The 22,246-nt window shown below is 38.1% G+C and overlaps 1 protein-coding gene across 6 annotated transcripts in view; it reads left to right on the top strand.

The window, feature by feature from the left end:
* Nucleotides 1-454: 454 nt before the first annotated feature.
* The window catches only part of ENAH (ENAH actin regulator), a 101,774-nt gene continuing 79,982 nt past the window's right edge, over nucleotides 455-22,246 (top strand). For all 6 annotated transcript variants that reach the window (XM_062571595.1, XM_062571594.1, XM_062571593.1 and 3 more), the window contains exon 1: nucleotides 455-782. In XM_062571595.1, coding sequence (XP_062427579.1) covers nucleotides 778-782 — 5 coding nt within the window. In that variant the 5' untranslated portion in view covers nucleotides 455-777. The remainder of the gene's footprint in view (nucleotides 783-22,246) is intronic.

Genomic DNA, 22,246 nt, shown 5'->3' with positions numbered 1-22,246 from the left:
GCGAGGCACAGGCCTCCTCGGGCAACTGCTGTCGCTTCCCGAGCGCACGGGGCAGGGCCGTGGCCTCCCGGCAGGCCCGGCCTCGGCGCAGCGACACACGCAGCCCGCCCTGCCCTTCCCGCCGCGTACCCGCCCGGCGGGGGCAGCGGCGCGGGGGCTCCGGGGCAAGCAGAGCGCGTCGGGCGGCGGTGGGACCCTCCCGCCCGTCCCGTTAGGCCGCCGGCCGTAACGCTCGTCCCCGCCGCCAACGGTCGCCGCGGGGCGACCCTCTGCGCCCCGCCCCCCGCGCGCGCTCCGCTCCGGGGGGTGACGCCGCGCTGGGGGGGGGGTTGGGGGGTGGCGGGGAGGTGGCGCGCGGGGGGCGGGGCCTCCGCTGCCCGCTCCTCCCCCCCGCGCGCGTCCCCCGCGCGCCGCGGCGCCCCCCGTCCGCTCCCCCCTCCCCCCCGCCCCGCAGCCCAGCCGGTGTCTCGAGCCTCCCTCGCGCTATCCCCGGTCCTGCCCATTCTCTGTCTGTCTTTCCCCCCGCCCTTCCCGCGCGGTGGTTCGCTCTTCCCCGCCCCTTCTCCCCCACCTCGGCCTGCCCCTCCCCGCCCCCCCGGCTCCCCGCGGTGGTCTGGCCCGGCCCGGCGGCTGAGGCGGCGAGGAGACGGGCAGGGAGGCGCTGGCGGCCGGGGGTCTCGCTGTCCGTTGACGCGCCGGCCCCTGCGAGGCGGAGAGCGGCGGAACGAGCGGAGCGAGCGAGGAAGCGGGAGCGGCTCCCCGACGCCGGGCAGCACCATGAGGTGAGGGGCCGGCGCCGGGGAAGGCACGGACGGCGCGCGGGGAGGGGGGGAGCGGTCAACGTCTCCTTCCCCCCTCCTGTCCCTAACGGTCTCCGGGGGGGGGAGGGGGGGCTCGGCGCGCGCAGGGAGCCCCGCGGTGGGGGAGGGGCCCATTGTTAGCGGCGGGTGGGGGAGGGGAGGGGCGGCCCGGCCGGCCCCGGCCCCGGCCCCCGCGGCGGCGAAGTTGATCGTCGGGGCGGGGGGAAGTGGGGCCCTGCGGCGGGAGGGGGGCGGCGGCGGCGGCGCGGAGCTCCCGGCGCGCCCGCTGCGGTCACCCCCCTGCTGCGGCTGGGATCCCCGCGGAGGTGTGCCCCGCCGCGGCGCGAGGGGGGAGCGCCGGCCCGCTTTCTCGCGCTCCCTTCCTTCCTTTCTTCCTTTCTTTCTTTCTCTCTCTGTTTTTTTTTTTTTTCCCTTGCCTCGCCTCTTAACGAGCGGGTGTTGCATTGCAGCAGCAGCTGGGCTTTTCCCTGTGTAATCAATAAATAGAAGTCGGGCGCGGGGGGGGGAGGGAGGAGGAATTCCCCCCCCCCCTCTCGGCAGCCGTGAAAGTGTTGCCTTTGGAGATTTCAGATGTGAACGCTGAGGTGGACGCTGCTGACTTCCTTTTTAGGGGCCTGGGGGGAAGGCAGAGCTACGTTTCCCTCTGTCTTTGAACGAGGGACTTGAGCTTGATGCGGTCTCATTCATTTGAAGATAATTTTCGGCGTCCGTGGCCCGTCCCCGTACCTCCCCCCGCCCCGTTTCTCTTTAGTGCCTATTTTGTTTCTCTAATCGTCTTTCTGGATTGGTGCAAGGCTTCGTGAGAAATGTGGCTCGCGAGCCTGAATGCTGATATATTTGGGGGCGGGGGGATGTTGTGCTCTGGGTAGGCCTATGCTTTAGCCAAACAATTGGGGAAAGTGAGTGAGTTACCGTCCTTCCCCTCAAAGATACTGTCTTACTTGCGGTTGGATTTGAATCTTCTTTGTGTTAAAGATTAATGATCAAAAGCTGTAAGGTCCTTCGGAGTATAATGCAATAAGATTTGTATGATGAAAATCAGCGAAGTCCTTTGCTGCAAAAAAGTGTCAAGCCTCTATAAAATTCGAGTAAAATTCTAATTACATTTTTGAACTGTGTTTTAGGGGTTTGTGTGTGTGTGTGTGTGCACCTTAAATGCAAGCAGTAACTTTACAGTGGGAAGTGTGGGGATTTTCTCTCTGCTTTTCTATTTAAAATCTAGTCCTGAATTTCACTCTGTTTTTCTTAGACCATAGGTATTTATGTACTGTGTTATTTTGAGTTTTGTTTTATATTATAGTAACTTATTTTCACTTATTCATTTTGCTGTGTAGAAGTCAGATGCGCTGCAAGAGTAAAAAGTTTCAGCTTAAAAAGCTTACGGTTCATAGATTCTTTAAATTTGTTTTTAAATATTATTTTGATGGTCTTTAACACAATGAATGCTGTTAATCCAGAAAAAGTTAGTATAAATATTTTGAGAAACTCTTCTTGTATAAATTGTGCTCTTATACTGGCAAAAAGTACTTTATTTGTATTGTATGACTGAGTGAGGTAAGTTATACCAGCAAAAGTGTCCTTTTGCTGATACATGTGTGCTAGGACTTCTGCCAGCTTCAGAGCGCAAATATTTCTCTTAAGTAGTGTAACAGGAAAGTGTCTAAGTTGGAGCTGCCCTTAGGTTGCCTATTTACATGTTTGAATAGTTGACTTTAAACAATAGGTGTATATGGGCAAATGACCTTATAACACATCTGAAATTTCTCCCTGCTTATGCAGAATGTCAAGCTGTTGAGAGAGAAATGTAATGTCAAGCTGAGTAGTTGCTCTGAGTGGCCATTGGGTAATTCAAAGAAATCTGACTTCAAGCACTGTGCTTCCAAGCCTTGTGAAGAAAAAAAAAAAGGCAGCAAATAGTACCAATTAAATTAAACAAGTTAAGAAAATGATGTGGTTAAGCAGTATTTTCTCTCTATATAGACGCTATTAAATTGACACAGTTTTACTTAATTGGTCCGGCATCAATACAAGGGCAAGCTTTCACTGAACACGCTCTCTTTGGACTTGTTTAGACCAAGATTGATGGTGTATCTGAAACATGTTTAAACCAGTATCTTCACACTGTAATATGTCAAGGCAGTGCCTTTTAATGGGTATTTACTAGTCGAGGCAAGTCACAATGGTGGGGGAGGAGTGAGGAGGTGGATAAAATAAATGACCAGTCAATGTTTAATACATAATTTGTCTATATGCAAGTGGTGTTAAAACTGTTTTCTAGGTCAGTATATGGTTTGTGCTCTGATGAATACAAAAAAGAATAAATACTGTAAGTCATTCTGAAATAAGTTGAAAAAAATAGCCTTCTGTTTCTATAATGCCCTTCCAAACACACACATGCGTTAGAAACCGTTCTTAGGCCATTCCAAGGCTGCAATAATTTCGATGACCTCTTCTTAAGATCTTACCCCTTGTCTGGGATGGTTAGCTGATCAGTTACTAAATAGCCAACTAGTTTTCCTTTTGTCAGATAAAACTAAGTGCTATTGTAAAGAGTATCTAAATATTATTAAAAATTCCTAACAATTCAGTAACACACAAGTATCAGCAGTACAAATTGACCACAACAATTAATTCAGGTAGTGGTCTGTTTTTGAATTTGAATGAAAATTACATGATATTTGGGTAGTGTGTATTAGGCATTGTAGGTTGCAAATAAACTTTGAATCTTAAATGTCCCAATTTAAATGTCTAGCCTATGTATGAAGTTACTTCTTTCAGCAGACAAGATGAATAGGGCCTGTGTGCATCTCTCTTCCTCCCTCCCCCTTAGGTAAACAGTTGATTCCAAGGAACACCTGTTGCTTTTCCTGTATTGTAGTTAACTGACTGAGTACTGTTCTTAATATAGATGCCTGAATGCACTTATCCCATAATAGGTATCCAGGAACTGGGTCTATGCAGTGAGATTTTCATTTACGAGCCAACTGGATGTGGTGAGAAAAAGTAGCTAAAATATAGATGATAGCACAATTTAGTGTCCTTGTTCTAGTAATACCATAACTTCTTTTTGTATTTATATCAGAAGAACATGTGTAAGCAGATTTTTTTGAAGAATATGTTGGGATCTGTGTTACAGAAGCTGCTCAATGTCTTACAACTCTACTGCTAGACTTGGGTTCTACAGTGATTGTTAACAGGATACTACTAAGTGTTTTTTTGTTTCTGTTTTAGTATCTGGTTCTTCCCTATGTGAACTCCAGTAAAAATGAACGAGCTTTCCAAGATGTTTTTTTTTGTTTGTTTTTTAAATCAAGTTGTACAGTTTTCTCTTAGGACTTCTACATTCATTTCTTTGTATGTGGAAAGAATAGTTTTTCATTAGTGTGCTAGTCAGAAACCAGGCTACTTATTCTAACTTCTTTACCCAAGTTGCAAGAACTGGAAAAGAAACAGTATTTTTGAGAATTCTGAATTCTATACTTACTGAGCCCAGTATATTTGTTTGTATTCATAATGGGTGACTACCACATATTATACATGTGGATGCTGATTCTAAATTTAGATAGGGCAAGCAACTAAATTACTGATTTTTTTTTTTGAAAATCATGCCACATCCTCGTTTGTGATTTCAAAATTTTGTGGTCTCTTTAAACCACATTAAAAGTCCTATTTACTTACATTCAGTAGCTTTTTCTGCTCAAATATGTTGCTTTAGAGCATAATTCATGTTATTTTTTAGAAGTTAGTGAGTTTATTTTTTGCCTTGATTAGTAAATCTTTATTATATTTTAAATACTGTGTTAAGATATCTGGCATCATACATATATATATATATATATATATATATATATATATATATATATATATATATATATATAATCTTTTTTTCCCTAATGCATTAGTGGAAGCCCAAGACAGTAACAATTATACGTGTACCTTCCTTAGCACTAGGAATTCTTGAAGGATCCCACACGCATGTCTTAGGGTTTCTAGAAAAGAGAAGTGCAAGAACATTATGCTTTTACTGACAGTAGTATCAGTCTTCTGCAATAACTATAGCTATTTAAGGTAAAATATCAGAGTAGAAGCAGCCATTCATTTCAATGCGGCTGTTGAGATGCTATTACCATGTTTTAATACATGATACATCAATATATAGGATAACACTCTGGAGTTTTGCTTTTGTTTTAGCTCCTAATACTTATACAAATAACATTTGAAGTAGAAAGCTTAATTTAGTTAAATATTTGACAAAATGTTAGGAGTGCAAGCAGGCAGTTAAATTAGACTGGGTACACACAACTGCAAACAATACAGTGCCTAAAAATGCTCATATCTTAAGTAAAATTGGAAGTATAGGCAGATTTCCAACCCCCCTTTTTTTCTTTTTCAGGTGGGTACAAGAATTCAGGTTATTTTTCTTGTTCTTAAGTAAACTAACAGATGGACTTAGTCATCTGTCTGATAGAAGTGCAGACTTTAGCTAGCACTTTATTTGTGACAGTTGCAAGTAATTCTTGGACTGGTTGGTTCTGCCCACCTGATATGGAATCTGACAACTGTTTTGCTCTCAGGGTCTCTGGAGAGAATTTAGTGAATTGATTTGATAGTAAAAGTTTAAGTCTTTAAAAGATGACTGTGTGAATGGAGCGTGTGTGAGTTGGAATACAGATTGTTTAGAAAGAGCTATTTTTGACCATCTGACCAATTATGCTGTCAGCTTCTAAAAATTAGAAACGGTCTAGGAGTATGTGTAATTCAGGAATGCTCTCTGAGAGTCTATACAAGTTTTCCTTGACTCTAATTCAGGGCTGCACATTTACTGTTGGAGTTCAGAAAACAAGGCCAAGTTAGTTAGCTTCCTACTTCAGACCATTATAGTGTGAAAGCTCTTTTTCTACACTTCCATAAAAAGGAGAGGAATTCTTTCAGCACCTGTTTCAGTGGATGCTTTCCTAATACGCTTAGGCAGGGCATAAGTGAAATATCTCAGCCCTGCCTTAGGCATATGGAATACTTTGTAAGGAGGGCTCTGCTTCGCCATGCCAGTGCATTTCATGCAGAACTGTTACAAAAGTGAGTTACTGAACCACTGGATAGAGTCACATGCTTTCATTACTAGAGAGCAAAATATACTTTGTAAAACAGGTATTAATTTCTTCTTTACTTTGACCTTTCATCTGGAATTGCTCTTGACAGTTCGTGCCTGCTTCCGCTCAGCATTGTAGAAATAAATGTGCAGACTCTCAAAACATTAGACATCTTTAGGCTTTAAGAGTGCGGTAGTGCTAAGAGAAAACAAATATGTGCATTTTGTAATTTGATTCAAAAATTTAATTTTAGAAGAGGCTAGAAGAAAATGTAGCAGAGACCAAAGTACTACAGCCCTAGCTGAACAACTTAAGTATACTTAAAAAGCTTTTTATGGCATTTATCTTCCTCCTTCCCTCCCTTTCCTTTCCCTGCCATGCCAGTCCTTGTGAATTGTGTAAAGCTACCTTGTGTTCTTCAGCTGTTGGCATCTCTCTTCAGACTAATATGGGAGCAAAACCACTTTTGTATCTGTCAGGACTAAAACCTGCCAGATGAAAAGCCATGCTGTGTCCCTCTCCTACCTTAACTTCCATGTATTTTCATAAATTTGAAAAATGATGAGATACATATAGGTAGGTAACTTTTTTCTATTGAATATACAGAATCTTTTTTCCTCTTATAGAAATGGCTGTAGCACCTTATTTTAACTTTTAGATTTTCTAATTTAAAAAATAAAACCACATGTATAAGTGACTGAGTTTCAAGTAGTTCTGCCTTGTTTTAAAAAGCTCTACACAAATACAGATTTATTGGAAGATGTTTGGTTTTCTTTTAAATACTTCTAATAAATTTATTTTTATAAAAATTTATAAGCCCCCCTTCTGTCACTCATTACATTCACTGTAGCTGTTTCCCAGCGAATGTTTAAATAGTTCTTAAAAAAATAAAAAAAAAAGTGGAAATTATGCTCATCACCTTTTGATGTAGTGTCATGCATCTAATGCTCCTTATGTTACAGTTCTGTGGACATTTATGGACAACTTAAGGACCTGATTCCTGTGAGAAAATGTAACATTCCTTCTGCACTGGTCTGTTTTAGTACCCAACCACTAGACAGCCCCGTGGGGAAAAGGGGACTGTTCAGTGCCATGTTAGATGAATTGTCAAATGTCTTTGGATTAGTCTTTCCAGTTGAACTGCTAGTAATAAGTATGTTTTGAGAATCGATGCACAAATAAATGCAAGGAGTTAAAATAAGATTCTCTTATTCTTGCATAAATAATTTTTAGACAGAATTGATTAAAAGAAAACAATAAATATTCAGGCAAAAAATCTGCTCTCTTTAGTTGCATATGCTGAAAATTCTTCAGGCAAAGCTGGCTTATATAAAGAAAGAATAGTAAAACCTATTTCAGTTTAGTCCAAATGAAGTCCCAAACTAGTATGCTTGTCCTCTGGTGATGCATGTGGGTATTTTGGGTGGAGTGTGTGCGTGTGTCTGTGTTTTTGTTTGTTTGTTTTCTCTCTCCTCTCTCCTCAGCACTGGCACCCAGTAAAGCATGGGGGAGAGAACTGAAAACTAATTGCACTCTAGATGATGATACAAAAATGCTACTTTGCTGGACTGGTATGCTGCCAGAAGTAACTATATAAACTCCTACTTTGCAGCACAAACAAAACTGAAAAGATTTTGTTTCACAGTCTCTCATTCTGCTGTTATTCTTCCCAAATTTGAAATTTCTTTTCAGTTTGCTGAATTGAATTATGAAATAATTTATACTTATTGCAAATTCCGTTACAAAGGTGAGATCTGACTGTTGTATGATTTCAGCATACTAGCCACCTAGTTAAAAAAAAAAAATGTTTTAACAACCCATAAATTTAGCAGAATGCTGAAAAACCAAGAGTAGTCAGTGATATAGCTAAAATCTATTATCCCTTAGTTGCAACTTTATAATGGCTAGAGAAATATTCTAATTTTCTTTCAAGAAGAAATCAACATTTATATAAATATTTCTATATATATATAATTCATGTTTTTATATATATGTAAAGAGGTCACTTTCCTTAAAACAATATAATAAAATACAGTTGCATTCTCACTTTTTTTATTCCCTTGACTGTTGTCATTTCTCACTTTTTTTGTAGGTTATCTTGCACTGATACCAGGCTTTTGAATTAAATGATTCATTTTCAAATAGTTAAGGGGACCTTTTAGTGTGGTCTCATAACAGCTGAGGAACTACTGCTAAATAATTTTATATTTCAGCTGTATAGACCAATGTATGTTTTGGTATAGGGTCATATCCACTGGTATTGCTCTAGATCTTTTAGGGGTTTTTATTTAAGTCGCATTTTTCTAACTGTGTGGGGCTGAAAATGCAAACACTAAGTGGGAAGATGATTAGGATTCTGTTCTGTCTCATACTTTTTCAACATAACTTTCAATACTGTTGTATTTACAGTATTTTTACTGTCATTGATGGGAAGAGGCAATCGGTACATTTAGGTTACGTTCAACTTTCTGACTGACTTAGCAAATCTGATGTCGGTGTGTACCCTGAATAACTCTGGGCCTGGAATCTTGATAGTATTGCTTCTTAAATTTGTTAGCTATAGAAATAGCTACTGTTAAATAACAAGTATTTATTCAGGCAGCAAACTTCAAATTATAGCCAAGGCAAGATTTTTTTTTTCCCCAACAAATATAGACATTTATGTTGCTAATGGGCTATAATGAAGAATATTGCTGATAGTTATCTTGAAAACATGTTTTCTTGGTATATTTTTCTATTCTATAAAAAATTGTTTTTCCTCCTCTTTGCTTTTTAAAGAGTGGAGTCTCTTACAGACAGTGTGCACACATAGGAGCATGTACATCTTTTATTTCCTCTTCTGTGCTGTTTTTTTTTTTTATGTATTTGTGCTGATGGGCAGTACATAATACTTCGGCAGACGTTAGTGATTCAGATGGAAATGTTTGCGTAGAACCACTGATTTTCAATACATATCTAATACTCAGAACAACAGCAAATCTGAAGATAATTATTGTGATGATAGCTTCCTGCTCCTAGCTCTAGGTGTTCCTAATACTTCAAGTTGAACTCTTCGTACACATAGTCAAACAAGACTCCCTAGAAAGGAAATGGGCACTATTTAGACATAACTGATACTAAGGAGGAAAAAACTTCCCTTAGCAGTGATTGTGTTCTATACTCTAGGTCAATGTGGAAAGTCAATTATGTTGCTGTTGGCTGTTTCAGTTCGTCTCAACTTTAATACTACTGAAGCAGTATTGCAGATAAACTGTAAATACTAGGTCTTCATTAGTTAAATTAGCACTAAATGCAGTTAAACTACAACTAAACAACAGGGTGTGTTTTGGCAGAAAAGAAACAGAAAAAAAGGAAAGAAACTTCCTGGATTTAACTGTATTCCACATGCAAGAGTAGTAGCATGATTAAACAGGTCAGTGATGTAGTTCAACTGACCTGAAATGCAGTAGTGGGTTTTAGATGGAAATTTTGACTTGAGATTGCGAGAGGACACTTGAGCATCAAGTGCAAACAAGAAGTATATTAAACATATTGTAACTTGTATATGTTCCGTTGTAATCTCAAGGAATGTAGTAGAACCATTATTTGTTCTAGTTTCCACAGTATAATGTGATGAGTATAGCAGCCTTTATTTTAGCAATCAACTTAGTTAACTGCAACATGTATGAATCTTTTTCAAAATTAGTATTGCCAAACTTACACATTTGAACTTAAAACTAAGTGATAAGGAGAGGAGGCTTGTACATCAGTGTACATGGACTCTAGGGCTTCATTTTTTATTTTGCTGCTGTCTTAGAAAAGTCTTTTTTTTTTTTATATTAAAAAGTTTGGAAGATTAGTGCACCTTGGACTTCCTAATTTGATGTTCTGTAAAAATAAATTTTAAAACCAGTGGATACTCCTGTATATTGGTTATTTGCTGCACTTTTTATTCAGTAATACAACGGTTTTGTGGTTCTGTATTTGCTAGTGTTTCCAAAAATGGCTAAGTACCCAAATAGGTAGCAATAAGATTAACACAAAGGTTGTCTTGTAGCTTATGAAACTGTTGTTTTAGCTGTGTTACTCTAAGGATGTAAAAAAGGCAACAGTTTTATAAGGAGGGGTAATATCTCTTATTAGATCATGTACCGTGCTGGGGAACAGGGCATAGGCAAGCTTTTAGTTTTTGAGAAAGTTATTCTTGAGAAAGTTATTAAATTCTTTGGAGACACCATGTGGAGACTTTGTACTGCTTGGATTGTTGCAGGCACTTTCCAGATACAGACAGACACACATTTTTAAATAGGTAGCTCATCACTTTCATATCTGACCTAGTAACAATATTTGGTAGAATTCTTACTTTAAAAATGAATTAGATGCTTCAAAACAGTAGTTTCAGGATATTGTTAAAACGATCATTTCTTTTTATATTAATCTGAGCATGATGCCTGCATAAAGAAAGGGAAGATTGCATTGTAGAGAAGCTGTGAAAATAGTTTTCAGATGTTACTCTTCCTATGTAAAGTGTGAAGGTATATATTCTTTTGAAGTATCTGACTCTTGGAAATCATTGGCAAAAGTGCTCAGGGGAGTGCCTTGTTTGAGGAGTCCAGCTGTGGGATTGTTCTGGAGGGGCTGTGATGGCCACTAGTGCAGCTGTGTATAGGTAAATATGTAAGATGCAAACAACGGTGGATCTTGTTAGAAGGGTTGCATCTTCAGACATGACTAATGCTTAATAATACTTAATAGTAGGATTTAATTTTTGCCTTGTTGGAAGTCCCTAGTTAGTCATCACACGATAGAAGAGTGTACAGTCAAGCCCGCTCTGAGCACTTTGAATATCTCGCCTTCAATTCATGTATTATCCTTTACTTGAAAAAGTGGAGGCAAAATGTGCAACTCGCACCCCTCGCACTCTTCCCTGCCCAAGCAATGAACAAAGCGCGCTTCCTGGTACATGCTGTTAACCTCTGCATGGTGCCGCCTGTGAAGGAGTTGACTTGTTTAGGATTTCCTGTATTTGACACATCGTTTTCACCTTCAGACAGGTGTCTGATTTCTAACAACTCTGTTCTGTGGCTTCCTAGTTATGAATACAAGGGGAGATCAAGTGATTCTATTTTAGGGAAAATTCCTCACTATTTTGAATTGAAAAGTATTTGTAAGCTTGTACGTTCATGGTATGTTCTGCCTTCATAATTTTGTTTTCTTTAATTTATCATGCTTTTCATGTACTTGTTTTGTAAACATTGTAAGGATGAAGACTGAACTGTTATAGCGTAACTTCTAGGAAGCATTTCAGGTTAGATGACTTGTATTGTGGCAGTCTCCATATTCAACATCCACGCACTTCATATCTTGCGTTTTTCCTTCTAAATTGAACTTAGCTCCCTATCTTGAAGTATACTTGCCGTTGGGGTGGGTGTAGGGAGAAGATTTACCCCAAAGCCCAATCATTTGGTATTTTAGTTGTGATTCTCAGGGAGTTTAGCATTGCCTTTTCTGAGAATGAGGAGGATGTTTAAAATAAACAAAAATTCAGTGTTTCTTTTCTTTTTTCTTTCTTTTTTTTTTTCAGATTCATGATATATTATTTTACTGGCAGTTGAGTAGTTAAAGATAATTGTTGACCCATCTTAACAATATAAAGTCTATGGTTGCAAAAGGAGAGTAAAATAAAAATAGAAACCTCTTTTGTAGCACTCGCTCTGTACTGGAGAAATGAAAAACATAAGTAAGAGTGACTATAATTTTCCCATCCTTGGGGAAGAGGGAAGGAGGGATCTTTCTGCAATTCATGTTGGCTTATCAAGAAACTTTTGTCTCATGAAGAGGAACAGTTTGTCCAGAGTTCTCAAACGTGAGCTTCAAAATTCTTAACAGGCTCTGATTCAAAAAAAAGTGTGAGCTGAAGCACATTTTTAATTTTTTTGGAAAAATTGAAGGAGATGAAAGCAAACTATTCAGAAATAATCTGTCCTACAGACTTTGCTTCTAGATTTTTTTTGAGCTTTATATTTTTCTGTAGTGTGTAGTCTGACAATCAGGCATAAAATGACGAAAGCATTGTGCACTTAAGAATTGAAGTGTTATGCATCTGAAGAACTTTGTCATGGATGTTACTATTGAATTAAGATATTCCCTATTAGTGGACATAAATAAGTGCATTGTAGCAATGAATCTTCTCTCAGAAGTACCATATACCCCAAGCACTTAAATGTGCAGAATCTTTTTAACCTAGAACAAAATAAATGATAGATCTCATATCCTTGGTTAGAGCAATGATAAGGGTAATTGTTTATGCTGTGAGTGTTTTCTTTTTCAGAAAGACTGGGGTTTAATTGTAGCTTGGCAAGTTAAAAAAAAAAAAAAAAGTTCCATATTGTTTTTCTGCAGTAGATTCCTGTTGCTATGCAACAAACAGACTGTCACTTAGTACAGGATAAATTAAATTTGTATTCCCTGCACATATCTCTGCATGTTCATTTTATACTTGAACAGGAGGGTATGGTTTTGACTTCCTGTAGGACTCTAGTATGGAGTGTATGTTTTAGTTTCTATTCTGATACTTGCTGTAACTGTGGTTACATGAACGTACTTGCATAGCCTTTCTTTGTTTTCAGATGTATAGGACACCTGTGCAATATAATCAGACTTCTAGCCAGACAAAAAGGGGTTGTAGTTATGTTCCTGGAGGTGGGATGATATTGCCAAGCAACATGTTAAGACTTCAAAAGGGAGAAATTTCTTGTATAGAAAACTCTTAGGTTATGAATTCTGAAAATCTTTAATGCAGAAAAAGTTAGTTCAGGTGGCACTTGTTAAAACTTTGAACCAACAGATCTGGTTAATTTTTAATGACTAATAAAATGATGTTTTTATTTATTTACGACCTACTCCTACCCCCAACTGAAACAACAAAAACAACCAGTCCCAATACCCATACTCTTTATATCCATTCTAGATGGATTCTGGAATAAATGTTTAGTGTGTGTGTGTTTGGGAAAACTGTGTTCTCTGACTGTGAAACCAGTAATTAAGTAATGGACAAGTAACAACATCTGGTAAGGCAGTATTTCATAATCAAAATTGAGTTCCATAGCGGATAAGAAGGCAAAAATAATACTTGTAAGCTAGAAGGACGTTAATTTGATCTTTGCTTCAAAGAATATTTAGATGACTGAAATACAGAAACTTGAAAGTTGCAGGGTTTTAACACTGCTTTCAAGAATAAAATGCATCCATTGTATCTTATGTGACAGGAGGGTTATTTTGTATAGTAATTTTATTTTAAGCAATACTGTGAATTCTATTCTGGATTTTGAAATCTAGCTTACAAAATTTAACCTGAAATTGAGTTAGATGCTGAAATTAGCAGGTGAAATATTTGTCGTTTTTTTCTACTCTTGGAATTGGAATGTGGCGTTTTCTAACGTTTCTTACAATCCTCAGTCTGAGGCAGACTTGTATGTAGCTATTTTGCTAATCTTATTGTAAACCTACTGTTGTGTGTGGCTGTTTAATAGAGCGAGTGGCTGTTTAATAGAGTGGAAGTAGAAGAGTCAAAGGGAAATTAAGAAAGATTAGAAACATCTTGTCATGCAGTTTTCTTGCTCTTGTTTTGCCAAGGAAATGCATCAAAAATATAAAGTGTTATTAAAAGAACAAGCAACTTTTAAAGTATATAAATATAATACCATTTTCACATAACCTACTGCTTAATGCAGAGCCCGTTTCTGATTTTCACGTGCATGTTCCAGGGCAGAAAAAATAAAATCTGTTTCTTTGAGTACATAAAGAGCACTTGAGACGGCTAAAAGCAACTTGGACATTCTGCGTCTGGAGGGATCAAAACTGAGCTCTATCGCAGAAAAGGGATGTAAAGACATGGAGGGGAATGTTTGGGGGTTTTTGGTTTCTTTTTTAGAAAGGTGAATCCTTGCTTCTGTTTCAGAACTGTTTGGAGAGAATAAAAGTACTGCCTATGGCTCTTTAATATTATGATCACACATTTTAATGTTGTCTTTTGGTACAAGAAACAGTAGGAATTCCTAAAACTGTCTGATCTTCTTGAGCATGCGTCTATGTGTGGAGAAGTAGTTTCAATGTGAAACTAAGAATTTTATCTGAAATCTTAATGCAACTAAGTTACTGTATTTTATTGTGTGAAATTGAACAATCCTAGAACCTCCACAGGAAACTGAGAAAATTGAGATGTAAGTTGCAAGTAGTGCTTTGCTGGGCTGCTTAAATAAATCTTAAAGGAACTCAAAGTAGAAACTGGGTGTCCTAAAAACATTCTGGTTGTAGAATAAACAGTATTTGAAAAGTTAAATGCTTAAATGCTAATCTCTTCCCCCCCCCCCGCCAGGTATCTAAAATATCCCTCCACTTTTTTCTATTTTTACTTAGATTCAGCTGTCATGTTGCTGGAAATCTCTTAATTTCTTTTGTCACATAGCCCACCCTAGCCCCTTTTTCCTCTGTTTCAGTCTGATAACAGTTATGATTTTGCTTACAGCCAGTGAAGGCTGAGAAAAATTCCACAGAAATTGTCCAAGTCAACTTCAGAATGGAGAGGGGAAACAATTGAGAGAAAAAAATAACAACAAAGAACAAACAGTATTTAGCCTTTTTCCTTTGCTACTTTTGGCTACTTTCAATTTTTTCTTCCTCTTTTTTTTTTGAAAGATTGATTATATTGTACATCACAGTAGAATGGCATAAGAATCCCAAATGAACAAAAGGATCCAGAAGTAAAGCAACTCAACAATTCATTTCCAGTGGTTGCCATCTGAAGGCAGTTGATGCATGGACAATACATAATATTCTGATATTTTCTTGTAGCTCAGGTGCTATGTTGCTTTTAAATAGGGGTGTTACCGAATAGTCAGCTTTTAGTATCCTCTTACCCAAAGTCCTGAAGTTAGGACAAATCTTGTAGACTTGATATAATTAGTCTGATGTTTATTTCAGCTGTTGAAAATAACGCATTTCTTATGCGCGCTTAATCACAGCTCTTGGTCATGAATACCTATATGTATATATTACACACAGAAGTAGGTCAAAAGAATGTCAGTTACAGTAACTGTAAGTGATCGTCCTTCCCTCTGCCCCCAGGATGGATTTTGGTTTGCAGAAAAAAATAAGTTGCGAGGTGGAGTGTGGAGTGAGTTTTTGGTTTTGTTTTTGTATTGGCTTGTGTTGTAGAGGTTGTAAAGTCTGTAATGAATGAGGTAGGAAAGCAGTAGAAGAGAGGGTGGTGTCATGGTCTCGGCTGAGTGTGTTTTGTAAGAATGGGCTGCTTTTCTTTGTCAAGGGGTTTCTGTCCTTTGGTGTTGGTAAAGTTGTTCAAAGTTGTGAATAGTTATGTCCCAACTCATTTCCTTATTGACTGATTTGACACTGCGGCCTAATCTTTAAACATGAAACTATTCAGCATATACCTTAATCCTTCAGAACATAGCGTGTTGTATGGCTACTGAAGACAAAGGATTCAAGATTATTTTGGACCGAATGATCAAGATTAGAAGACAGCGCACACATTGCGCTTCAAGTTGTCGTTGGAGGAATGAACTTCACATCTGTTTCCCCTTTTAACTTCCAACTTTTAGCAGCTTCATAAAAATAAACAAATTTGAGGTTCTCAAATGCTATGTTTGACACTGCATAAACAGGTGAGGAAATTCTGAATTTGATATTCAGAACAAAGTTTGATTAACACAATAAAAAGTCACTGCCCGTTGAATAAGGGAGAGAAAGCAAATACTGACTAGTTTTTCACTCGGTCATTAGCCCATCCATCTGAAGCCAGAGGTACTGTCTGAAAAGAGGTATGTGAGAAGAGGAGTAATTATATAACTAAGGCTTTTTTAGAAATATTTTATAACTGACTTCTTCCTTTCATATACAAGCAACCAGAATTTTGGTAATTCTTAACTCTTAATGTTTTTTCACTCTGAAAGTTTTTGAAAGTGTGTGTTTTTTTTTTTTTTTTTTTTTGGTATATTGTAGTGTAATTTCTCTTTTCATTAAAAATGGAAATAATGAGCCAAATATAGTATGGCATGACATCTGAAATACGCATAGGTTATCAAGAGATTTGGAATGTCTAGAATCGCAGCAGCCTGTGCTATCTGAAATAAGAGTAACTCTTAGTAGTTCTCATCCTATTTGTAGACCGTACACATGCAGGAAACTGGAAATGGTGATTGGGACACTGTACTTACCAGAGATAAATTGAAGCTAGAGGAAATAAGCTCTGCTCTGTGCTCTGCATCTAATCAGTTACTAACTTCATTCAAACAAGATGCATCAATATTTATTTGTCAATGTTTATGATAATACTGGGAAGAACCTTAACACTTAGCTTGTTCTTCCCAGCCTTTGTATGGGGCAAACTGTGTAGCTTTTTATGGAGATACTTTGAATTAATGTATCTTGATCTCTACTTTACTATTTACCTGAAATCCATCAACTTTATAAACAGAGTTCAGGCATCTCTTGCCAGGTAACATTCACCTGACTTCTGTAATGAGATGGTCTGTTTAGACGACTACTTTAAGAATATAAAAGGTTCGGCTCTATACGTTAAGATGTGTTGCTTGTATCTGTTTTGGCTAAACGACAGATGCAGATCTGGTTATTAAGGAGGAAGATGTTGTGGTACCATCAGAGGGTAGCAAGAAGTTGTTTTTCATAATAATGTTCCATGTTCTCTGTGATATCTTGTAGGGGCTCTCTGGGGAAAAATGATGCCAGGGAGAAGTCTGTGGGATGACATGTTTTTCCTGGAGGCTGTAATTCAGGCATTTCTGTTGAATACATCTCTGTGGTCTGAGGTGGTATTGCCTTTACCAGGAAACTTGCTCCTTTTTTTAATTATCTTTGGAGTTTTTGTCTCACTATCTGATTTAAATTTATCTGCAAGTTAAACCAGTTATACTAAGTGACACTAACTGTGGACATAGAGAGCAGTTTATTCTTTTTGAAGCTGCCTCTAGTATATGTCAAGGCTGATGCTTCCCGTAAGTCTTTTCTAGATTAAACCGAACAATTTCATTAGTGTTTTGTTGGGGGCTATTTTTTGTTTGTGTTTAAGATCTTCTGTTACAGACTTCTTTTTGAAGAGTACTACTTGAGACAAGACTTGTCATCCACTCTCATGTACTATCCTACAATTTTTCACTAGAATACTTCTAAATGAAGATTGATCTTTTCTCTGTTTGCATCCTGTTTCCAGTATGCCTCTATTACTCAGAATTCTTAGTTTGTCCTTCTCTACGTTTGCATCTACTTCCAGGTTGGTGTCTTCTCTGAATATAGTAGGCATGCTCTGTTCCATTTCTCTGTTTCTAATGCAGCACAGGCCCTGCAAAACTGCATATGATGTATTTGGTCTGAGTGTAGCATTGGTAGATGCTATCTTAGCATAGTTTTCAAAACTGCTTTCTCCTTCCTGTATAGAAATTTTTGTTTAGACCTGTTTTTATACCATACAATACCATATAAAATACTGTCGAGAACCAAGCTATCATATGGCATCTACTGTTTCTCTATAATGACTAGCAAGAATATTAGATTCCATGATGATATTTGAGGTATCAAGTGGAAAAAGATTAGCTTTTTGGGATCCAACTGAGTCTAGCAATTAATGGGGTAGGATGTTGTGTCAGGTTATAGCATACTGAAAAAAACTTAAAAGAGGGAACAAGGTTGGGTTTTGTGTTTTTAAAAAGAAAAAAAAAATACCTTCAGCTCTGCTCTTGTACAGTAATGTAACTACAGTACACTTCCGATCTTTCTTCTCCATACCCATTTGTTGCATACTTCTGATAACAGTCTGGATCAAATTGAAAGGATTTTATGTACTGCAATGGAAAGTAGTTCTGTGCTGAATCAAAACTGCTTGAACTTGCTCAAACTTCCAGGGGAAACTTCAGAATTTTATTAGAGTATGGTGTATTGTCTTAGCAATAATCTAAATGAAGTCTAATATGTTAGAGAATATTCTGAGACTTCTAGTCAGTGTATTCTTTTCATACGTTACACACTAATTGTTTCTAGAGTAAAATATTTTACTTGAAAAAATAATTCTATAATTAAAGTTCCTTTGTTTTGCACTGTCAGAGTTAATTCCCCTGTGATGTAATTAGCAGTACTCATAGCTTCTGCGTCCAGCAAAATGTTACCTGAAAAGATAGGTGCCGTTTGCTGTCTTTGTATGTGGCTTATTTGTGTTTCGTAGCAGCCAAGTGTTAAAAATGCTGCTGTGCGGTATTACTGAATGTTAATTTTCTGTGTAGCTAGTGGTACTTTAGAGAGTGAGTGAATAAGCCATTAAACTGGTAATCATGGATTACTTGCTTTTGGGAATGTGCTGAATTTTCATTAAATTGTTGGTATGTCAAGTAATCTATTTTTTTTCTTGTTGAAGCTGCTTTTTTTTCCCTGCCATTTTCTTCAGCCTTCAGCGTGTCTGTGCTAAAGTTCTTTTTTTGCTAAACAGCTTGAAGAAAAACATGTAAAGCTTTTAGTTTTGTTTTCCTTTGTGTTGCTACGTGGCAGAAATAAGGGAATATAGGTGCTAGTACAAGCTACTATTTGTAGTTAGTCATTTCTTGGAGTTCTTTTACCTACTGTGTACTGCTGAATATCTTCAGATTCAAATGAGTAACTTTATGCTGCTTATCTCCCTATCAGATGTTACGCTTAACACTCCTTTGAAAACAAAGAAGAGTAGATCAAAAAGGGAAGCGGAGTGTATGATGGCTACTCAGTCTTTTTATCCAGCTCTAGCTAATGCATGTACAGAAAAAATTAACTTACTATCCTAAGTAAAATCCAGAGGTGTGAAGTAAGTGATAATTTTCCTTAGCAGTAGCATCACTTTTGCCTCAAAAATGAGTGCTACTCTTCACTCCCAACTGTACCTTCTAATTGGCAGGCTGACCAAAGGGACAAATTCAGATTTGAAATAGGTACTTGCATTTTAAAACTGTTAGCAGAATTCTTAATGGCACAACTACTTTGTTTTTTTTTCACTTGGCAGATAATGTCCTTCTCTTAGCTCGACCTGCCAAGTGTACTTTCCAGATGATTATTCCAGGTTACAAGCATCTGTAAGTGCGATGCTCTGGAGAACATACTTGAGGCTGGTTTGGCTTTGTAGCTCACAGGTCATGGAGGAGCTACCAAGAAATAATATAAAGAAAACTTGCTTCTTAGTGATCTTTTTTTCTTGTGTCAATGCGTATGTCTGTTCTACTTCTGTATTTTAGCTCAGTAGTTTTGGAACTGAATTATGTCCAGCCAAGATGAACAGTGTTTATGAAGCTATCTGATACCACTACCTGATCTGTGCTTTGCCTGTGCCTCAGTAAATGCTGATGAGTGATGTCTAGCATTTGTTAAAATTGCAGCTTATTTATTGCAAACCTAGTTTTGTGGAAATCAGAAGCAGAATCGGAACTATTTTTTGCCTAAAACTGCACATGTCTAGTGCTGCTATTCTTGTCTTAAGTTAATTGAACAGAGTATTTAAAAGAACACTGTTTTATGGAATGTCAATTAAAAGTATGCAAAACAGTAGCTTGTGAATGTGTGATTGGAGTTAGCTGAAGAAATATCAGCTGAAATATCAAGCCTAAATTTAATTTATTTATTTCTTGATGTCTCTTGTTTACAGACTGGGTTCCTGTCTACAGTGCTACTCTTTCCTGGTTTTAAAATGTCTTGATTTGCAGTTTAGGTGAGACTGTCAGCTCAAACCAGTTTAGAGTTGATTTGCTTAAACTTGTCTTCAGAGAGTTTAATTTAAAAAGCCATTTTTAAAAATGGCTTCAGGGTACAGAAGACCCTAGCAGGAGTTCTGTATCTCTTCAAATCCAGTTTGGGAAAGACTTCAGTGACGTAGCCTGTGCACTTCATGTGACCAGGGTGAAAAATGTTAGGCTTGTTTGCAGCTCTGTTTGATCTGTGGAATGCACCGCATCTATTGTCAGCGCTGCAGCTGAAGCCGGGGCAGGAGCTGGTTTTCCCTTTGCGCGTTGTCTAGACAGACCTGCTGCACTGCTGGGTAGTTCTTGAGTAGCCCGAGGTGACAGTCTTGGCAAACTTGCTGTTGTTTTCATAGCTGTAGGTAGCTGAGATCTGGGACACCATGACTTAATGTGGTTGGTTTTACCTTTAAATTCTCTGGATGGCTATAGACAATATCTCTAGAAACATATGAAGTTCGCTGTATTTAGTTTTCCTTTTCAGTCTAGAGGCTTTTGGAAGTACAAGCATTCATCTTGGATAATTCCATATCACCGAACTTAAAACTGTGTGTTAGTAATGAGGAAAAGATTGTTAACATCTAGCCTGTAAATACAAAAAAGTCGCTAAGCCAAATGTGTACTGCTTTGCTGCTGTCTGTTGCAGAAGATATCATCTTTTCTTTATTATATAGTGTACAATCTGAACACTGAATTCCCCACAACTTTGTCATGGTATTCACAAATCTGCTTGTTGTCTAAAATTCAGTACAAGTCTACACTGTACTTTACGTTGTCTTGTTTTTAAATTTCTTTGATAACATACTATTAGAGGCATGTAGCCATGGTTTTCTGATGTGTGATAACTAGAAAACAGTGGTTTCAGGGCTTTGATCTAGGTTAGTTGGTTTGTTATGAGATATTAAATAAGAATATATCTAGTGTAGTAATATATTACTTTTAAATCATGCAAATAGGTTAGAAAGCTGTTATATTTAAAAATAATGGCAGAGATTTAAATGAAAACAAAAGAGCTTACTAGGGTTTTCCCACTGTTGATGTTTTTGGGCAGTGCGGCTGTTTTTTCATTTAAAAATGGACTTCCTTCTGACTGTTTTAAACAATAGGAAAAAACTCCTCATCTAAAAGACTTTGCTTCCTATCTTAGATACAACTCCTCTGATAACAAATCAAAGAAAACAGGATGTATAATTCAACCAAAACATGTTTCAGTGTTGTAGGATTCCCTGTGGAGGGGTTAAGTTTTGTGTGAAGCAGAGAGATTTCAATATTATAGTGACATTTAAAAATGAAAAAAAATGCCCTATGGGGGTCAACCAATAATTGATGTAGCCCAGTGCTCTGTCCCTGAGAGTAGCAACGTGGGGCACCTTTCTGGAAAGTGAGTCTCCAGCCACCTAGTCATCACTTTTACTCTCCCTGCATCCTAGAAGCTGTTGTTGAATTAGAGATGTTATGGATATGCCTTTTGATTCTTTCTAGCATTTTTTTTAAGAGCATATTGCCCATGAATTCTTCTAATCCCTTTTTAGCCTCCTGATACTCCTTGCCTTCGTAACTTCCTCCAGCAACAAATTCTGGAAATTCACTATCTCTTTTTTTCCACCTGTAGAGGTAGGTAGATGGTACTATTAAATGAAATCAAAACTTCCAATTTTGCAACTAGTTTCACTTTATCTCCCCTCATTATGTGTTCTAATTCTGTTGGACGGTCTGTGTTATGATCTGTAGTACAACGCATTGAATTCATTTCTTTGCTAGTGAAACAAAAAGGCCGGGATATCATGCAATTTGTAAGGCCAAACAGCTATTGTTACTTTCACTCAGTATGGATTAAGTGGATGTGCAGATTAAATAGTTTGGAAGGAACTGTTTGAATTGTCTGATTTATTCCCTTTAGCAACTAAGGGTCCACACTGGTAAGAAAAAAGTCTTTTAAAACGTTTTGGCTATTTTTTGACAGCCTACTTGAATGATCCTTCCAGCAGTTTGGAGTATATTTATGAAACCTTTTGTATATAAGTATTCTTTGTGTATGTAGCAGAGAGGCCGTATGTATTATATAATTTCAATGACAGGAGGGAAAAGCCCAAACTTTCAACTTTATACAACTGCTGTGAATGATTTCTGTTTGCAGGAGCAAAGCTGCTTTGTTCATTACTCATTGAAAATCAGTATAGTTTTGCCTTTTTTATTTTTAACTATTTATTTTAACTAAGAAACTGTGTTTAGAACAAAACATAGAAAACTGAAGTAGAAATCCTGTCATACAGTAATACTCAGTTTGCAAGTTAAGTACCTATAATCCAAGAAATGCTGATACTAAATCTTCTCTAAACTTAAAATTCATAGTTTTTTAATATCAGGAAAAAACAGTAGATTTTTATAGTGTAGTAATATCAGTTGACTTTTTAGCATTCATTTCCTTTATCTCATAATTGTAAGAGTTGTAAAACCAAGCTGGACAGATAATGATGCCCACAGAAGATAGTTACGGTGACAGCACACTGTATAGTGTGATTTTGATAAAATATTCTTTTACTTGACCCTTTATGTTTTCTTTTTTAAGAAA

This window comes from Rhea pennata, chromosome 3 (assembly GCF_028389875.1).
Source record: "Rhea pennata isolate bPtePen1 chromosome 3, bPtePen1.pri, whole genome shotgun sequence".
In the NCBI taxonomy this organism is placed as follows: domain Eukaryota; kingdom Metazoa; phylum Chordata; class Aves; order Rheiformes; family Rheidae; genus Rhea; species Rhea pennata.
The sequence above is the reverse complement of the archived record's forward strand: the minus strand, read 5'-3'. Positions and strand labels throughout refer to the sequence as shown.